Here is a 21,617-nt window from a genome sequence, read left to right on the forward strand (position 1 = left end):
TATAAAATAAATGTGTATATTTATTGACCTGTTAAATATAAATGTTTTATGAAATGTAATTTATAAAAAATATGTTTATAATATCAGCTTATTTTCATCAGTACGTGCTGAGGTGTGGGAAACAAATTTTACTAAGGAAAACATGAAGGTAATGAAAATTCACAACAGCTTATCTAGACTTGACAAATTACTTATGGGTATCTTTTTTTTTAGATTTAAAAAATTTTAGGTTTCAAAAATTTTAAAAATTTTAAGTTCCAACATAGAAGTCAAAGACGGAAAAATGCATAGGCTTTAAATCTGTTTATGTTGAGAGGTATCTTATATGTAAATAAACATGGAGATATCTATACAATTAAATCTATCAATGCCAGTTGCAGTAAAACCCTGTTGCTGGTAAAAAAAAAAGTTTCCAGAGCTAAAAATATGCATTTTTATTAGTAAAATCAAAATCAGCAGATAACCACATTTTCCTCATTCCTTTTAGTTTTTATAAAACCAATTTAAAAATTGCTTTCCTCTCTTAAAAGACCTTTAAATCCATAGATAAGTACCCCATAAAAAATATTAATAAATTACTAGTCGCTGATGGTAAATACCCTAATTTTTATGAACAATACAAAGTAATTTAAACCAATGCGTATGAAAATAAATGTGATGTTAGAATAAATGTGATTACCTAGGATATTTGCCTGAATAAAGAACCATTATTATTTTATTTTAAAAATAAGATAGAAGAGTATATTGTATATTACTTACATTTTATGTACATTCTTAGTAATAGAAAATATATCAAATATGTATAAATGTTTTTTTACTGTGTAAAATTCTCAGAGTAATAATGCGCCAAGCTATCACGCATTACTACTCTGAGGTAAAATTGCTTTTTTATACGTGCAAAATAAATTCCTTGACTAGATATTGTCAATATATTATGTGAATTACCTGTATTTTATGTCCAAATTAATACATTTAAAAATTAATAAAAAATCTGTAAAATGATTATTGAATTTATTTTATATTCAAATGCTAAATAAATAATGAAATACGTGTCTCTATTATTATTTACGAGAAATTAATAAATTACAGGCAGACCAATGATGTATAGTAAATACACAAGTTACAAGAGGAAAGAAAATGCCATTTCAATTAGTAGATAATTGATCTAACCGATCTTCATCGTGATAAGACGTGACGCTATGCATACAAATGTCGTCATGTGTGAGACATGCTTCAATTACACTGTTGTGATAAACAGAACAGATATATTTTGTCATTCGTAAATGCAATCCAATTTACTAAACATTTTTGATAATTTTATCTAATATTTAATATTTTTCATAAAGTAGATAACTAATTTTTAATTTATTTTTTAAAAAATTATGGCAACGCAATATTTACACGAGGCTAGTGAGAAAATAATGTGTCTGTTAACTATACATCAGCGGCTGTTACTTTCCTTCACCATCAGATCTCTTTCCACCATCACTTTAAAACCTTTATTAATTTTATTTTAAATTACAAAAGGAATTCAGCAAATAAATTTCTTAAATTATTTCAATTAAATATCTTTTAGATAATGTTTCTAATTATTTTACTGAAGATATAACAAAATAATGCATTCTTTGTTCTAAAATAAATTTCTTTGATATTTATAAATTAATTTTACGTTTTCATTCGACAATCGACTCTTTATTAGGCGTACGAATTGCCATAATAATCTATTTATTTTTAATTTTCATTGATGTTCAAATTTAGCCCATATTTAAAAGCTGAGTAGGTGTAAATTCACAATTCAAGTAAAGGAATGATATTTAATTTATATTGTATGTGTTGTTTTACTAGCAGTACCTTTGGGTTTCGGGAAATTCATTTGCTAAAAGTTGATTGCCAGACATTTCTTCCATGACTTTTCTTCACAGAGACAATTCACCACCTTGTCGAGTTGTTCACTACAGCACTTCTTCGTCTAACATTTATTCGCCGTGACATTTGTATGTTTTTAACATTTAATTGCCAATACACTTTTTAACAGATTTTTTTTGCTTAAATATTTCATACAAAACGCATTCAAGTAAAAGGTCACAAATCATTAATGAGTAAGAAGGCTCAGTAAAGAACTTTGGTTGAAAAAATAAAACGACTTATCTGTACACCATCACATAAATTACTCTAAGGGGTGGGCAGAGAATAAAGTGCCATACATGGACATTTTAAAAACATAGTTTATTTCGCAACTAAAAACCATTTAATGTCTAATTTTTCTTCCGAAAATATTTAGTGCTGGTTTCTTGGAGAAGTAAATGTAGAGGGTAGAATGCCATACTTTGACATTACTTTGATTTATGTTGAAATTTTTGGAAAAACGATTTATTTAAGAATATATACTTATTGTCCTAAGCATCACAGGACTAGAAACCATATCTGTGATACAGAAAAGTAGCCAGAAACTAAAATGCACGCAACGATCCATGGAAAGACAGATGCTCGGTGTATGTCTAAGAGACAGAATAAAAAATAAGGTGTCGAACCGAAGTCGTAGATATCATGGATCGAGGAACAAAATTGAAATGGCAGTGGGCTGAGCACTTGGCGAGGCAAAATGATGGCAGGTGGACACCCAGAATAATATAAAGTGGAGACCATGGGCAAACAAGAGAAGTGTTGGTAAGCCCCAAAAAAGATGGGTCGATGACATTGCCTCGATAGCCAGTAAAACATGGATGATAAAAGTGGGTAATAGGAAGGAATGGAGATGTTTGGAAGAGGCTTTTATCCAGCAGTGGAAAGAAGAAGGCTGAAGAAGAAGCATCATGCTGGTTCCTTGGAGAGGGGTTATAACGCCTCTGTTTTAGGTTAAAAATAATCTGTTTATTATGTATTTGGCGAAAAAGTGTATTGGCGATTAAATGTTAAATGTACAATTGTCATGGTGAATAAATGTTCGGCAAGTGCTGTAGCAAACAGCGAAGAAAAGTCTGGAAACAAATGCCTGGCGAACAACGGTTGGCGAACAAATTTCCGGGCATGGTACCTGTGTCAATTTTTGTGTAAAAATTGTAAGATAAAACCTAAAAGTGCATTCTTATAGAATAAATAAAGAAAATGTTTAAATAATCCAGCTTCGTTTTATTTCCAGACCAAAATCAATAACCCAATAAAAAATAAAAAAAGAATTTAGATGCACATTTATTTTTCCATCTCCCCCTTACCCTAAATCCACAGGTAAAATAAATGCTGTGCTTGGTGTTCAATTAAATATTACAGTGAAAAAATATTGAGATAAAAAAATACTGTCTCATGGTTGAAAATTATGAGAGTCAGAGGACAAGCGACATTTAAACGGGTTTTTTTAGAATGACTAAAAGACTACGGTTAATGCTACTATTTTTCCTTAACACAATTGAAAAGGAAATAAATTATGTAAACATACAAATTTGGTGGTTATGTTTCTCCAGCATAATTTTTTTGTGAAACTTATATTTAGCCATACGATTTTATTTCATTTATTTAGTTACCAGCTTTAATATTGGGGCTTGAATTAGTGTGGCTTAAAGCTTACAATTTTTTTCACCTATTTGCATTGTCTGATAAAAATTATGTCAAATGTTGCTTAAGCTCCTATGGCTTTTTCAGCGCCTCAATCGAAGAAAATAAAAAGTTAATTAAGTTTAGATTTTTAGACTTAGATGATCCTTTTTGAGATTTAAAAATAGAGAATTGAGAGGCTAAGTGGCATCATTTTTAAAAATGGGGCTCCACAAGCATTAGTGTAAAGGAAAAATTAAAAAATGAAGTATTTTATGTACACATATGTTTTAGCGTGCAAATTAAACTACACACACCTCAAAATATGACTTTGGTCTATAAATGTTATAATTTGGGTGTACATACCTAGAAAACAAATAAAAGTCAAATTTATCACTTAAAAAGTATTTATTATTTATCATTACGCCATAGAATTTTTGTATTTAAATATACAATTTTTTTAAACGACAGTCATAATTTTTAAGCATACCTAATTGATATTGTGATATTTTGAATATTTTATTTGTATTAATAAAAACATTTTTATGCCAAAATAAAGTCTAGCTATTATAATTTTATCAGCTTAGTGGATATTCAAAAAACACGGTTTTGAATATGTATGTATCGGCTTCCCACTTCTATAAGGCAGATAATTAACATAAACAAGTCTGTACTTTTTAATCCTAGTTAGTATACTACAATGCAAATTACAAATATTAGCACATCCAAGGACAATTGGTTTTTCATCACATTTCAATCAATATATACATACATACATTTGTATTTACAGGTTTAAATTATTCATATTTACATAAATATATATTTTAAAGTGGCTTTCAAAGATTATACATGGACCATGGCGGAAGGTGAGTAAAGAACCATGTGTTTATTTAATAAAATACAATAAAATGACATTTTAATAATGATAAAACATTATGTTGGAAAATGTAATCTGTGATCAGTTCAATTTATTCAATAATTTCTCAAGATAATTAAAACAAAATAAATTCTAAATCAAAATAATATATTGAAACAAGGCGTACATGTCAAAACATGTCAAAAGATTATGCTTAAGCTCGTATAACATGGGCAGAAAATGGCACGAGATCTTGTGCTAGCACACTGTGGGTCAAATCTAGATTTGACCCAATGAAAATTGTGTTATGTGATACACAAACTGGGTAAAATCTGTGGTTAAATTCAGAAAAATTAGAACACGTCCTATTTTTCAACAAACATTTGAAACAAGATCTGCGCGCATATCTACACCTGTGATACTGTTAACTGTCAACTTCAACTATCAATTCGATTTGTTGTTGCTTGTGTCACATCATTTATCTTAAGTCTTATTTGTTTCACTGCCCTTTTATATTTCACGTTTGCTTTTCTTTTCTGGAAATACCGGTGTTCCATAAGGTTGATGTCTTAGAACCCCGGTGTTGATTGTTGATCACAGAATAATATATTGTTAGTAGTCTGCAGTCGCGTCGTCACAAGTTAGCTCGTTTTATCAACTGTGAAACTGATCATTATCTGTAATGACCCCAAAAACATATAAATACTGTGCATGCTTACGCGCAATTTTCAAACCCAGAAACTGCTCCGTCTAAAACAGAAAATAAAATGGGCCAGGATTTGGCACAGGAATTATTGTACAAGAAACTGCACAAGATCTTGTACCATTTTGTGACCCAGCTTCAGGGGTGGTTGTAAAAATGATTGTACATAATATGCAAGTTAATAAAAGTTTGGCAGTTAATAAATATAATATTAATGACTAAGTTAAGTCTTTTTTTTAAATTGCTTAATTAGGCTAAAACATGTTTGTGTTACTTTAATGCCCCCATATTTTTTTTTTAAAATCTTTATTTGAATTCCTCGGTGAAATTGTGTAATTGAGACATTGTAAAAACAATCAACTATGTGCAACAAAAATTAAAGAAGACATAAAGTTCAACTGTAACTTGACGATCTTTTTGCTAACTCAGACATTTCATCCATTTGGCAGGAGTCAATTTTTAAATGAATAACCCGCTCTACTTAAAAGGCTTGTCAGCAGATGAGCAACAGAGGAATGGAAGGAAATTATGAAAAATATTCAGATCAATCGAGGAAAAATATTTCTTGGATTTTTTTCTTGAAACTGGCGGGAGTTGAACCTGCGAAGCCAGTTTCACAGCCAGCCGTCTAACGAACTACGCCACGGCACCTTTGCGTTTTGGATTTCAATTGTCCACTACTCAATAGATCAAATTATGATTACTGACAATGATAATTGGGATACTCACCACCGAATTAAAAACGATGATGACGTAAAAGTTATTTCCTTTGCAATCTTAAAATAATAATTTATTTTTTTACCTACGCTTAAAAACCAAATCAAATTGATAAATATTTTTTAAAAAAAATGAAGTACATTTTTTAGAATATGGAAGTCTAGGCAGAAACATGTCTTATAAACTGTCATTAATTGATTTTAACTATCACTTTTTACGATGTGCGACATTCACCATATATTTAAACATCTGCGCTGTTATTCCAAACGCTCTCGCGGCCATAGAGAACACTTTTATGGCGCGTATTTAGTATGTAAATACGCAATATACAAGCTTTTTTACGGCCGCGAGAGCGTTTGGAATATCATCCCTGGTTGATATTTACAAAGTAACTCATATTCATGAAAATAGCACATAAGTTCAGTGTAAAGTTCTTAGAGTACTTTGGATATCGGAACAAACATAACCATAGCAAAAAGTTATAAATGAGCCAATTGAAGGTGAAATGAACCAACTGACAAAATGGTCAAATTTTTGTATTCAAAGTTTTAACTCTGTGAACTGTTTACCAAATGTTTTTTACTAAACTGTTCTGATATTTTTAGCTAACGTGGATATTTTTTACATAACCAGGAAAAAAGGTTTTTGGATTACACTGATGCAGAAATGTAATATAAGAAATGAGTTTATTTCACCATTAAAATGTCAGGTTGGTTCACATCATCTGCAATGAGCTCAAATCCCACAGTGACATAACCCATTTATTTCGGCTTATGCTTAATAAATAATATTCTAACACTATGGAAATTATATGATGTTTAAATATTAAGGATTGGAATATAACATAGCGATGGCAGGATCCTCTGTCTCATATGTAACCAGGACATCTCGAAATTTATCTAAAAGCTGCAAAACTTGAGACCGGGTTAGGTTTTCCATAAACATGATCTCTTCAAGATGCTGTTCTCCCCTGAAGTACCCTGAAACGAACACCGATTAGCTGATGTCGATAAACAAGAAACTTTTAGATATTCATTGTCTAGTGCATTACCAAGACGAGTACGAAAAAACGAGGCGCGTGTTAGGTTTGCAAGCAATTTTTTTTCTCTTATTCATTTACATTGATAATTGAAGACATGAGTGGATGAAGGCGTCATGTTGCAGATTTTAAAAAATGTACTTTTTTACATAAATGATGATTTTATGTACATACAGCCCTTTCACATACACCCAACTACACCATCAAAAAGTAGCAGAAAACTGATTTTGAGAGCGAATGAAAGTGTTATTTTATCAATAATGAGGAAGTTCAGTGGTTTTTTTTAATTTTTTTATTTGTTGATAGACTGTTAAACTAAGTCAAAATTATTTTTTTTAAATTTTGTATATTGTATTATTGGCGCTATGATTTTTCAAAGTTTTGTATTTCTGAAATAACTCCGCGTGTAACGTAAGAGGTTCATTTCCGCTTATTCTCATTCAGTTCTTCCCATTGGTCCAGAAGCGACAAGCAGACCGGAAATCTTCCATAGCTCTCGGATCATAGGTTGATTCACATGAACCAGCGACGTCATTTAAAGTAGTGCGTTTTTATCAAAATATTTTTTATTATTTTTTCTGTACATTTTCAAGAAACTTTGCCGTACAATTTAATGCTCTAAATTTTACCCCACGTAAGAAAACATTTTTTGTATCCAATTTCCCGTAGGGATGAAGTTCCTCATTGTACTTGTGTTCAAAACTTTAACCCAAACATCTCTGGCTTTTTTTTGTCACATAACACCTTTGTCCACTCATGTCTTCAATTGTAAGATGGCACAAAAAATATATATTAAGCATAAAATGGCAATATTTCTTATGTTACTTCAAAAACATTTTTAAATGTCTGACATCAGGCAATAATAAACTAATAGTTAAGAGTAGCAGGTTTAGATCATTTTTAGTTAACTTTTTTTAGGACAACTAGTTTTGACATAAATGCAACCAAACCAAAATAGTTATTTTAACCTTTTAATGAATATGATGTCACATTAGTCAGCATAGAACACAAGACTTGATATATGTCTAAAGTAAAAATTAATATTTGCAGCATTAACTTCGTGGTTATTCATTATAATAAAATAAAAACTTTATTTTTAATCACTTTTTTTTACCGACCAGTTTCAAAGCTATATTAGCTTCTTTATCGAGATATACTTAACTGATGAATTCTATGCTATTTTATTTTAACAATGTTTACTCAATATTACATATGAAGCTAATAAAGCGAGTCTTTTTGTCTTGTAAGGATAAAATCAAAAAAACAAAGCCCCTAAATATAATAAATCTGGCAAATACCAATTAAATTGTAATGATTGCGATTCAATCTACATTGAAAAAACTAAAAGAAACTTTAATATTAGAGTAAAAGAACACTTAAGGTGCCTAAATAATATTTTTTTCTGAATTCGGAAACCATCTGATAGAAAATAATCATAATTTCACTATAGACACTGGATAAAAAGTTCTTTGTTTTAAAAATAGAATATTAAAATTAGACAACTTGGATATTTTAGAAATTTAAAAAGCGATTCATAATAAGAAAAAAAAAAAAAAAAAAACCAAAGAAACAACATTTCTTTTAGTCCACTCCTGTCTTATTTTAAAGATCGTATCTATCTCACATTACTCTTCCCATCCTTACAAGACAAAAATACTTGATTTATTAGCTCCATATGTAATATTAAGTTTGACATTGATAAAATAAAATAGGATAGAATTCATTAGTTAAGTATATCTTGAAAAATAGGCTCGTACATCTTTTAAACCTGTACTGTGGTTGAAATTTTTGAATTAACCCCAATTGAATTGGATAATTTTCATTAATAGTTTAAAATCACATAAAATTAATGTAGATTATATCAATGTTTAAACCTTTTTTGTACAAAGTGGCCATCAGGTTTAAGTCTTCGGGATTGTGAGCGGCTGGTATTTTGAACAGAGCGGTTTTTTCTTCCTCCGTAAAGTCTGCCAGAAGCATTTCTCCTGTAAACTGTTCAGTGGTGCCGTTACCATTGGTCAGGGGATTAGTCTTGCTGTTGGGAATCATATCAACCACGTCACAACTTCCATGAACCATGTTGGATACAACAGTTGGTGGCTGAAAGCTGAAAACAGACAAAATAAAATTTGAAGATTGCCAGCTTAACGAAAAAACCTAGTAATAGAGGATTCTCTTTGGTAACAATGAATTGAATTCTAAATTCAAAAAGAGAACCATAATAATGGATTATGTTTTGATGTCATTTTAAAAAAAGATTATTTTTTTTCATAATTTTAAACCCAATCTCTAAATAAATTTAACTTTACTGAAGTCCGTCAACTAAATGAAACTAAACTGTACAAAGTAGACGAATGTAGCACAATTAATAAATGTACAAGGTTTTGTTTGAGTCCAAAAATCAAAATTATCGATCATTATTTCTTTTTTTTTTCAATTCATGTTTGCTAATAGAAAAATCCCCAGGAACCTCAGGAAAAATAGTGTACTAAAAAAAAAACTATTCGGGATTTCAAAAGAATTTAATTCTTTACTCGTTACTGTAGCTTAATTTTATTAAAAAATATAAAATGACAACAAATAATTTCAAAAATCGTAACAAAGATATTCAATATCATATAATTATATAATTATATACCTAGTAAGTAAACAACTATGTAGGAAATTCCAAAAATGAATAGTTACGCATTAATGAATTAATGTGTAAAAAATGTGTTCAATTAAATATTTTTACTATGTTATTTGGAAACCACGTAAAAAGAGGTTCCGGTGTATATATTTTCATCTTGAATAGTATATTTGAGTTCAATAATATAATTAGTAATGATATGTACCTCGTATCAACATGTTTGAAGACAGAAAATTTCTTTTCCGAGACATTACTTCCCGAACTGGAATTGCTTGTGTTTAGAGTTAAACTAACTTTGTCTTTCTCACCATTAGTCGGAACCACACCATTACTATTAGTTTTCTCTTCAACGTTGAGGCTATTGATTCCATTAATTAAAACTTTGGTAAGATTTTCTGTTGACTCATTATTGTTATTGAGATTCAATATTTCATCTGGTTTTATATCGTACGCTGGTTTGATAAGTTTAGTGAAGTTAGATTCCATGTTGATGCTTCTCGCGAAATCGGGTACATCAACTCCGTCATTATCATTACTGTTTAATGAACTTTCGGATGAGTCAATTGTCCACTCACTTTTCCGCGTTGGCTTAGAATACTCACCACTATTCGTAGAGTCAGAGTTGATTCGACTTTTGCTATCTTCTATATTTATTTTGATTCTATCTAAGCTGTCGATACTTTGAGGAGACGATGGTTGCGAATCGTTAGAAGATTCGCACGTAATATCGCCGAATATCAAACTATTCTCCCGGAACACATTCTTCGGATTTTCGGGCTTTGCCTTTGGAGAGGTCTCGGTCGGAGATTTGGGAATCGTTTTTAGATTATTGTAGCCATTTTTCATCTTTACAACGCCTTCCTGATCGGAGAATGAAGAGTCTCCATTACCAAATGTGGTTTTGTTGGATCGGAAGCCGCTGTCCGGGAAGTCTTTAGTTCTCATGTTGAAGGAATCTGTACTGGAATCGTCGGAAGGAGTCAGCGGAGGAACGTGAGGTATGAGGTTCAAGGAAAATAATGAGTCAGAAATAGTCGGCCTGGGTCTGTTATGCTTCTCACAAAAATAGTCTTTGGTTCCTAAAAAATAAGAAAAAAAATTGTCATAAAATATATTGGGTTTTAGGAGAGAAGTTTAATACTCTTTCTGTGTTAAATTTTTGAATAATTTGCAATCTTTTAGTGTCAAGTTTAGTTGGCACCAAGAACCAGATCTTATTTACAAGGGAGGGGAGAATAATACGCACATATTAATTTTCAAATGTGTATATTCTCGTCTATTTTCAGTAATGACATGGCGCTGGTTCCTGTTAGATCCGGTGCTGGAAATTTTAACGTGTACACTGCTGACACCGTGCGCTATTTGAATTTATCAAAAAATTTTGCGCTCTGTGGTTTTGAGTAATTTCTAGACTCAGCATATGGCTACATACAGTCATAACAGTGTAGCTTATGGTTGTAAGATACTCTAGATAAGTTATTTTACAAATTTATTAACTTTATAAAAAAGCATGGTACCTATAATGCTTAAGAATTTTATTTAGTAATGAACATGTTAACAATATATTTAAAAATGATGGAATAAGGATTGAGATACAAATCATTGTTATGTCAAATCAAATTACTACCAAAAAGTAACATTATAACAAAATGAACGGAGCACTAAGCACAGTAATTTCTAATAAAAATATGTCAATCGAAGCTAAACTGGCAGTGCACAACGGAGTTTTAGTCCCAACACTTATGTATGGAAGTGAAACATGGAACTGGCAGAGGAAGGATGAAAGCCGAGTGAACGCGGTTGAAATGCGATCTCTTAGACGAATGTGTGGGAAATCAATGTATGACAGGGTTACGAATGATGAAATCAGGCGAGAGTGTAAATCTGAGACAAGTATAATTGATAAGATTAAGAAAGGGTCTCTGAGATGGTTTGGTCACGTAGAACGAATGGACGACGAGAGAATGGAAAAACAAGTATATATGGCAAAAATGAACGGCAACGTTAGACGAGGACGACCAAGGAAGACGTGGCACGATCAGATAAACCAAAATCTTAAGTCTGGTCATGTCAAAAGCAGACAGAACCGAAGGGCATGTATGACAAGATGTATGAATGTGGAAGAGGCTAGGAGTGTATGCCAGGATAGACGTGTGTGGCGGTCCATTCTCTCTGCCTACCCCTACGGGGAAATGGCGTGATGGGAGTAGTAGTAGTAGTAGCATAATACATAATATCATCGGTGATACTGCAATACCGCATAATTGTTAATTGATTTTTTTGGCAGGGAAGCCTAAAAACATTTTCTTTAATATATTACTTATGATTTTAATCAACCAAAAATTACGCTAGACTATCAGAAAAACTATGATTATTAGGAGTAAAAATAGCAATCATTTAAAACCAACAACGGCTATAAGCCCCTATAATGAATTTATTGGAGTAAAACATTTTTGTAAAAGAAAAACAGTACGCGGTATTGCAGTATAACTAACGATATATAATTTCTCTTTTGTTGTTTTGGAATTTACTTTGTGGAATAACATTTTAAATATAAAATAAATAAAACATTTAGTTAAGTATTTAGAGTTAAGTTTTTGTCAAGTATTTAGAATTACCCATTATCAATGTGTAAATATCAATTTTTATTAATATTAAACTCATGTAAGGCTTAAAAATATAAAGTGTATAAATGTATAATTTCTCAGTGTACATTTACAGCCTATAAATATACAATAATAAATTTTATGATATTTTTATGTGACTGACAAAAGCATGATAAATAAAACACATTAACATAACAAAATGAATGTATTAAATACTAATATGCAAAAGGTGAAAAAATCTTTTTTAACTTAAATTTGGAAAAGTTTTGAGAGTGTGTATTCTTACCATTGATTGGTGGGCCCGCAGCAGTGGGTAGGAACTGCACATAAGTGTGAAGCTGCAACAGTAAGTGCCTCTGGAGCATCCACACTATACACTTAGCCAGGAGGGCAGCACCGCCCGACCATGCACGGGCGTGGAACCAGAGGGGAGCGGGTAGAGATAACATTGACATAACCTAAAATACAATAATTCATTGCAAAAATATTACAATATTTTTTGGGATCGGCAGTTTTGCCTTACAGTGTCCTTTTAGCGAAGGAGCCGTCACAAAAAATTATAATACTAGTAAAACCAAAATTGTGTAGGTGTTTTTATTTTATAGATACCTAATGATTATTATTGCATAGTAATAAGTTCAATTGGTAAGTCCAAACATTTGAAAAAAGTAGCCAAAAAATGAGTAATGGTTGTGCAAGAATTAGCGAATGATGATTGGAATAACATAATTTTTTTATCTGTAACAATAGCAGTTTAAACTCACATAAAAGATTACAGAATTTCTTGCCAATTAATGTTAGCAAACATTAGTCCAGAGCTTACTTCTCCCACTCCTCGATTATGCAGGTGTATGTTACCCGGATGCTAATTCTGAACTGCTTGATAAGTTGGAACAATTGCAGAATGTTTGTATACATTATATCTTTCATCTTTGCAAATTCGACCACATAACCGAATACCGGACGCAACTACACTAGCTCAGTATCAGGCATAGAAAGAACATTCACAATTCATCACTTCTTCAAAATATTTTGAATAATCCCACTTCGCCTGTTTATCTGAGAGCTCTTCCAACCTCTATCACAATATGGACTATCTCTTCGTTCTAGTAACTAAAGAACCCTTTTAATACCCATTACCGCTCTAATTTTTTTGCCTCCCGTTTCACAGTAGTAGCTGCTCGACTGGGGAATAATCTACCCACTAATGTTAGAGACACCCCTTCTTTATTTACATTTAAATCAAGATTGAAATGTCACCATCTAAATGTTTGAGTTGTTCTTTTCTCCTTCTTCTTTCCTTCCCACCCTTCTCCTCTCTTTATAGTATAATGTAGAATTTTAGTAATTTTTGTTTCAAATTTTGTATAAAATTATAAGATTCTGTATAATCATCTAGAACATGTCCATGTACTTGTCATTTTCTCAATCAGAACGGTTTGGGTAGGTAGCAAGAAATTGCCTCAAGGCATATGGCCCTTATATGCATATAAAGTGTAAATGCCTAAAGTGTTAAATAAATAAATATAATAAAAAAATATTATTATCATGTTACTTGTTAACTTTAGATGCATTCCTTATTTTTTAAATAAAAACTCCTTCAGCATGTGACAACCCAGAGAGAAAATACAACTCTTGTGTGGATATGATGCCACATAAGTATGTATTTATAAAATAAAAGACTTTATATATCTCACTAATTAAAAAAAAACGATGAGGAACTTCAGCCCTACGGGAAATTGGATACAAAAAATGTTTTCTTACGCGTGGTAAAAATTAGAGCATTAAATTGTATGGCAAAGTTTCTTGAAAATGTACAGAAAAAATAATAATAAATATTTTGATAAAAACGCACTACTTTAAATGAAGTCACTGGTTCATGTGAATCAACCTATAATCTAAGAGCTATGGAAGATTTCCGGTCTGCTTGTCGCTTCTGGACCAATGGGAAGAACTAATGAGAATAAGCGGAAATGAACCTCTGACGTTACACGCGGAGTTATTTCAGAAATACAAAACTTTGAAAAATCGTAGCGCCGATAATACGATATATAAAAATTTAAAAAAAATAATTTTGACTTAGTTTAACAGTCTATTAACAAATATTTTTTTTTTTTAAAAACCACTGAACTTCCTCATTCAGCCATATTTTGCTATAACAGGCCTAAATTATATTATTATTTGACAAATTATGGAAAATAGATTATTAAACAGTACGTACATATATGCGTTAAATTTTGTTTTTAAATACATGTATTTCAAAAAATCTCATCTTTTGCTTAATGTAACACAATGTTACAGCATCGTTTCCAGGGGGATTTCTTTCAGCCAGGAAGTTTCCGCCCAGTCTTTTATGAGTTAATTATAAAATTGTGTTTTTTTTTTAAATATATGGGTACTTACCTGAATAAGACACAGACCAGGGAAGTCAACAGCAAATTTCTCTACAAGAGGAGATTGAAGATGAACTTGGGCATCGGGAGCAATGACATACACGTTACTCTCACACAGAGGGTAGATTATGGTTGCTTTGGCCCAATACACAAGGTGCCCAGTGATTTGGAAAACCTGCGCAAAAAAAATCATTAATTACAATAGTATGATAAAACATGAGTGATATTGTTAAAATCAAATTTATGGAAATTAAAATGTAATTTTAATTACCATTTTATTTTTTTACAATCGCGAATCACAGGACAGAACATGCAGGCTTGAGAAAAATACATTTAAATGGTGATCTCACTGGGAATCAAACCAGAAAGCTCCGCCCCAGTAGTATATAGTAGACAAGTGCCTTATTTTTTAACTAGTTATTCATTAAAAACAATAATTAATTCATAAAAAAGGCTAAGATTTTTTTTTTTTTTTTAAATTTAAAAAGAAATATTTGCGTTCTTATGATTTACCCAAATTTTGAGGGCCATTTTCAACGAGTTGTAAATAACTCACTATTAGAAAATGGAATCGAGTTGGGGTAGAGTGGGATTCGAACCGCGGACCTTCGGTCCGTGAGTCCGAGACATTTGAATTTAGGTTTTAATTTTAAAAGACTTGTTTTTTATAAATATTTTTAATTTCATCATTTGCAATCATGTGTTCTGATTTGTTGTACTATTTTAAAGTCTCTTTACGTTCCTCAATTTTACGTTTTCCCGCCTTTTACAACGAAATATTCAGGACCAATTTTTCTTCATACATTCTCCTACAAATATTTCCCCCAAATAACATTTTTACATTTTTCATCACCCCTGTTTTTTACTTATATTTTTTCGAAATTCATTTGATGTGTCATAAAAGCCAAAATTATGTCGTATTAATGATACCGTGGCCCGGGAGCCACCGCGTGTGCCACGCAAATGAGGAATAAAAACAGGTAAACAACAAATAAAAGATAAATTATTGTCTTAACCTAAATTCAAAGCAGGTGCAGTGTAATTGACCTTTTTGTTTTAGTGCCTTCCTTTACGGTTAGTCTTAGTTTTCATTTGAACAAAAACGTAATATTGACTTGTACAAATCATGATACGCAGTTGATAAACGTTTAGAAACAATAAAGTTTTGATATCATTAAATTGCGATGTTTAAAACATAACAATAGAAATATTTAAAGTAATAAAAATATGGTTTTAAGTGTTGTCATAAAAGAGGAAACAATTTTGCTGCGATCTGTATGACAGTTGTTTTTAGTGATGCCATAGAAAAAAAGTGATACTGTATAAATAAAATTTCTCAACATTTAGGGGGAAAATTACTGCTGGTTATTTTATGCAAATTCAAAATTATATGTCCGTTTTTTTTAATTACACATAAAAATTTTTAAAAAGATTACATAACATTGTTTGAAAAAATATAAAATATTTTTTAGTGAAATCATTGAAAATAGGTAAAAAAAAATTGACAATTTCCGCTTCACCGTTTGTACAATTTTTCTGGAAGTATATTTACACTATAGTGTAGCAAATGAATTTAATTTCTATTTTTTCCATACAGTTTTCATTTTCTCATTTTAACGTTTTCCTAAGTTTTACACTTTTTTTTGCTCCCTATAAAAACGTAGAAAGGGGGTATTAGTTTTCAATTTTAATTTGTCCAATGTTGGATTCGAAACATATAACTACTATCTTAGAACTATTAACCGCAGGAAATAAATAAGTCTACATTACCTCTGGACTATGAACTCAACTCATTTGTACCAATTGTGCAATCTACAACGGATGTATTTGAGAAATTATGTCATGAAAGAGATAGGTATTATTTAAAAAAAAAACTCCAAACCTGTGACAAGGAAAGATCGGCTTCAATAGCCATCGTCTGCAAACTCTTCAAAGGACTATACAGCATTACAAGACGAACTAGGAATGGACTGCAGTCTAAAGGTATTGAATGTAACAGCTCATTTGGATCTACCTGCAAGAAAAACAAATTTTTACAAACACTTTACTAAAAGAAAAACAGTCCAAGATCTTTTCATTTTTCTTAAACGAAATGGTAAAAATATGTGAATCCACAATCTTACCAATAAGAGCATTCCATGATAAGGTCTTAAGCTTCGAAGACAACGGTCAATAGTTTCTGGCTCAATAATCAGTCCTCTGTTGTGAAACTGGTGAGCTTTGTGAGGCAAACAGAATGATACCAGAACCCACTGGTTCATACGCACTTGAACTACACCTGAAATGAAAGCAATTTCTTTCACTGTTGAACATATTCTGCGCGATCTCTTTACCAGTGCTGGATTTACTAGAATACTTAGATAAGGAAGGTTGAATTTTAAAAATATATTTAATGGTATTTCAAATGATGAAAAAATGAAAAAACTAAAAGCTTAACTGTCACGTACATTTGAAAATTTATTTTTTTCAAGATTGCAGTAAAATATGATATATATAAATTCGCATGGACAATAGTCATAATTAAGGAATGATTACTATTGTCCATGCGATGATATTTCTTCACAGAGTATAGAACATCTGTTATTTCAGTGCCCATTTTTCAGTTTGCAACGCCATAATCTTGAAGCAGAATGCAGGAAAGATGGAATATCCTTAACAGATATCCACACTGTAGTAAAAAGTAGTTATCATGCGCCATTGTTCTTGAACTTTGCAACAATGGTGATTGGACTCATAAAGGTAATAAACCAAAATCAGTGATCGAACATCCCATTTCCAAGACAAACAAAAACTTTTTTTTTTCCGAGTACCTTAGCCTTGTACATGACACGTAAGGCTACTAAATACAGGGGTCCAAATATATTTTTTTTTAAAAAAAAGATATATATAAATTCACGATATAATATGCAGTGCACAAATATACATATCCATATTTTTTTAATTAACAAAAATGTGGGAAAACCAGTTCTTGGTTATCTTTAGAAGTAAATACATAATGACATGACAGGCGAGTACGGAGAAAATCTCAGACCCATATTGAACGATCAACGGAAAAACGATTATCGGGTACATTTATAACAATTAAATTTACCAAACAATTTTTTAAATATATAAATGCATGCACAGTAAGCGAGTAATTACTGTTACGGGACTAACCTTCTGACAGTTATATCTTGAGTATCAGAGAAAGAAACATAAAGGAAGTAAAGTAGGTACTCAATGAATGTCGTGACTGATAAATCAACATAGACATAATACTATAATTTATTTTATTTATCACTTTTATTACCAGTCCCACTAAGTTCCTCAAACACTTCCTTCAGGCTCTGTGCGAGGGTGCTCTTCTGAAGGATGTGGTGGAAGGGGGAACGCGGGGGGCATGAAGGAGGCAGGAAGCTGTCCCCTCCTTCGTGAGCCTCCTCCCCATCACTGTCCATAGAAGATAACTCATCGTGTATCGCCAGCTAAAAGCAAATAGCAAGTTTAAAACAGGTACAAAATGAAATTGAAATAGTTAAAATAAAACTAGCAAATAACATTTTTTGATAGAGATGGAGAAACTTATGAGAAGGGAATATGAAAGTTGAGGCTTTTACAGACTGATTTAAGTGGCCACATTACATACTGTGTAACATTCACCACTCTGCATTAGTTTGAACACCCATTCTTCTTCAATGCTCCCCATCTGTTTATTTTTGTAAAATAAAAGAGCGAAAACTTTTAATGACGTTTGTACGATTCTAGCTAATGATTTCACCTACTAGAAAATGCCTGAAAATACATTTCAATTTTCATACATCCTCTTAGAACAGTTGGTTAAATTAACAATATTTTAGGTATATCCAAGTTTTGTAGACAACCATTGGATTCGACTACCTGGGAAGCTTGTGAAGATTGATAGATATATTTATTCATATTAGACAGCCCCAATGGTATTTTGGATATTTGTAGTACTAACTTTGTGGATCATTGTTATATTTTAGAGATACATAAATAAAATTACTTTGTTTTATGATCCACTTTTTACTGACACAACCACACAATATTAAAATTATATTAGGTTGTGTCAATAAAAAGTGGTATATAAAATAAAGTAATTTTATTTATATTTCTCTAAAAAAAATCCCCAATGGTTCTGAGTTTGATTTTCTATGAATCAAAAATCGAGTCCACTAATAATATGTCCAATATATTTCCAATAAATATCCATTGATTAAACTCCACCATTAATAAGCTTAGTAAAAAAAATACCAATGAAACTTACTGGTTTGTCGACTTCAAGCATATTTCACTTTACAAGGCATATTCAAGAATATAATTGTTGCAACACTTTGAAAAGTCAATGTAAAAGAGGTAAAATATTCAAGAATACAGTAGGCGTAACAAATGCATTGAATCAACTCACCATAATTTTCATTTCATCAGATAAATATGCGCATCTTTTTTCTTCATGTCTCAGCGCCTTCCCTAATCTTTCACTAAGGTCATAATAGCATTTTACTAAAACATAAAAAGAAAATTCATTCAATTTTATTACTCACAGCATTTATAAATTTTTTGGTAACAATGAATGTCAAGCAGTATATTAAAAGAACAGAATGACAACACAATTTCTATTTGAACATTTCGTCATGATTGTAGAACAATGACGCATGTGATTTTCTTCAACTTTAAATGAGAGCTGTTTAATTTTTTGATACTTGGGTTGGTTATATCAAATATAAAAGAAAGTCAATGTCGCAGTTTTCCAAATCCGTCTTTGTTCTACGATCATGGATTTAAATGTCGTACCACAAAGTAAAAGTATTTAAGATATACTTTTTTTACTTGTTTTCGCTACTCTATTCATCCCTCACAGTAATAACGCTATAGAGCCGCCCGTACGGACAATTATCATTCTAGGATTATCAATCACAAAGTTAGCTATGGTTTACAGAAAAACAATGGTCCGTAGGTACTCAAGTCGAGATTGACGCAGCGACAAAATTGTCCATTACATATCTGTTGTTAAATAAAAAATTTGCAACACTTTTGCTCTATGGTATTGCATTATGCCATTTTGCTCTATTGAGTGAAATGTTTTTATTACTCTGAGATTCATACATCATGTAAATAAATTAATAACTTTGAAATAAATAAATATGCTTACCTACAGAGTGACTTGCCAGGGCTTGCAAAGCAAACACTATATTAATGAGAATAGTAGAGGAGGTTCCATCATCTTTATTGGCTCGAAAAGGCAATAGTGTTGGGTGTCCTACAAATCTAACATCGTTGACCTTCAACTCAAACTTCCTGTGACATAATTCTGGTTTGACGGCAAACAATGTTGATAGCACTTCATCTGTAAATCCTGTCAATTGCCCTGAAAATTATTCACTTGGGCAAGGTCCAAATATTTACAAATAACAAAAATACGGACAACACACTTTTAACATATTAGTACTGTACTGTCTATCAAATAACAGAGGAGGGAAACGCTCTATCACCAAAGGACGATTTGCAAAGGCAATAAAAATCTCCACAAGAAAGAAATATGCCTTCATTCTTTATTTCTAACCTTCCAAGATCCTACCAAATCGCAAGGCTGATCGCCTTATCTTCATGAAACAGATGATCGATATACGCTGTGTTTAGTGTACCAATGCAGAACCCTATTCACCATCGGGTGCGGACTATGGTGATGAATCAATCATTAACTATACCGTGATTGTAAAATAAAATTCATTTAAGTAGCTACATGACAATCAAGTTTCCATCATAAAAATAACAACCTATCCGTACCTTCCACATAAGATAATTCGTAATTAATTCATTTTTGGATACAAGCAATATAATTAATTTAATCTATGGAGTGTTCTTATATGATCATAGTACAGTCCAATCTCTCTTGTATATCTGATGACACCAATAAATAGCATGACTTGTGTCTGATTTACGGCTGTAATGGCTAAGGTGGTTCCCACAGTGTAAAGGCTAAGACAATAGCCGCATGGGAGTTCCAGAGAGATCACAAAAATTAAATAAGTCTAGGAATTATATTCAATGACCCATCACTGTATTTAAAAAATTTAAAAATAGATAGGAAAGTCAGAAACAGTAAGCTTATATTTTTCAATAGCATTCAAGACATACAGTCAAGATATGCCGTCAAATATTCTCCAACCTGCATGTGTGATGATAGTAAAAAGAGTGTATTTATCCTCTTACATTTTCGTGTGCAATAATGGTAGCTTTTTGTGAGGTTTATCTAAAGATTTTTTCATGAATATGTTTTTCTGATTCACTAAGAATTCACTTTACGGCTTGATTATAGGCAACATAGAAACATTTTAGTTCATACATCATTCCCGTGAATTAGTTATATTAATATGATGAAAGAGCACTCAATTAAATTAAATGTATTATGTACAAATAAAATAAATATTACATTATAATACGCAAACACCATTGTTCTCTGAATTAACACACAATAATTTTGATTTCCTTGTAGAAACTGAAAAGTTAATTTCACTGGATGACACAAGATCGTTTGTAAATAAAATACCTTTATGAATATTAGATGTGTGAGGAGTAGGCGTCTGGAGCAAGTCTTCAATTACGTTTAGTGCATATGGATTCTTTTTTCCATTTTTCTGGTCGTGATTATCGTTCGTCGGTTCAACTTCGTAAGGGTATCGAAACAACAGTCTATCACCTTTGCTATCAGATTTCACAAGGATTATACTCAGCGGGTTCACTTCCATTGTAAAACGGCTAAGATTTTCGGGATAAATCAACATAAAATGTGCAAATATCGCTCTTTGCTCCGATATCCAAGATTCTGAGTAATGACACACGGCATGTACTTAAATAATTGTTGCATCTTACTGCGAGTTTGTAATCGTTAAATAATGTTATCGATACACTGGAACACGTAAAAAGACAAACAAATTATAAACCACCATATCACATAAATATCAGAAATTGGCTCACGAGATGGCGAATAGACAAATGCACTCGCGATTTCCAAATCTGTCAAACAAAAACCTGACAGGAAATTCACAACATGCGGAAAAACATCTGCTTTTTCCCTAAGTTGGTGTGCAAATTTATTGCCACACGAAAAAAATGTTGATTTTTAATTTTATTAAGTTGGTTATCGTT

General features: G+C 31.5%; 1 protein-coding gene across 2 annotated transcripts; it reads right to left on the reverse strand.

Annotated features, from left to right (window-relative positions):
* Positions 1-3,917: 3,917 nt before the first annotated feature.
* On the reverse strand, positions 3,918-21,558 carry Nprl3 (GATOR complex protein Nprl3). Of its 2 annotated transcripts, none has more exons than XM_088239328.1 (11): positions 21,019-21,558; positions 19,621-19,836; positions 18,877-18,971; positions 17,761-17,935; positions 16,595-16,749; positions 16,354-16,485; positions 14,482-14,646; positions 12,365-12,536; positions 9,678-10,551; positions 8,718-8,950; positions 3,918-6,784 (listed from the first exon to the last, which is right to left on the reverse strand). In XM_088239328.1, exons 1-11 carry the CDS (start codon positions 21,251-21,253, stop codon positions 6,630-6,632), a joined length of 2,607 nt encoding a protein of 868 aa, XP_088095454.1. In that variant the 5' UTR covers positions 21,254-21,558; the 3' UTR covers positions 3,918-6,629. The 2 variants fall into 2 exon arrangements, with proteins under 2 accessions (XP_088095454.1, XP_088095453.1); XM_088239327.1 differs by having other exon boundaries at positions 19,621-19,824; positions 21,019-21,540.
* Positions 21,559-21,617: the final 59 nt, after the last annotated feature.

This window comes from Micrasema longulum, unplaced genomic scaffold (genome assembly GCF_059751315.1).
Source record: "Micrasema longulum isolate JH-2025_06_02 unplaced genomic scaffold, ASM5975131v1 h1tg002135l, whole genome shotgun sequence".
Lineage (NCBI taxonomy): Eukaryota > Metazoa > Arthropoda > Insecta > Trichoptera > Brachycentridae > Micrasema > Micrasema longulum.

Excerpts from the sequence above, each read along its gene's own strand:
- Nprl3 (XM_088239328.1), bottom strand. The coding sequence starts at position 21,253 with ATGTTGATTTATCCCGAAAATCTTAGCCGTTTTACAATGGAAGTGAAC. Across the intron at positions 14,647-16,353 it reads CCGATCTTTCCTTGTCACAG|GTTTTCCAAATCACTGGGCA; the intron begins GTTTGGAGTTTT and ends TTTTTTGCGCAG. Across the intron at positions 10,552-12,364 it reads TGCGGGCCCACCAATCAATG|GAACCAAAGACTATTTTTGT; the intron begins GTAAGAATACAC and ends CTTATTTTTTAG.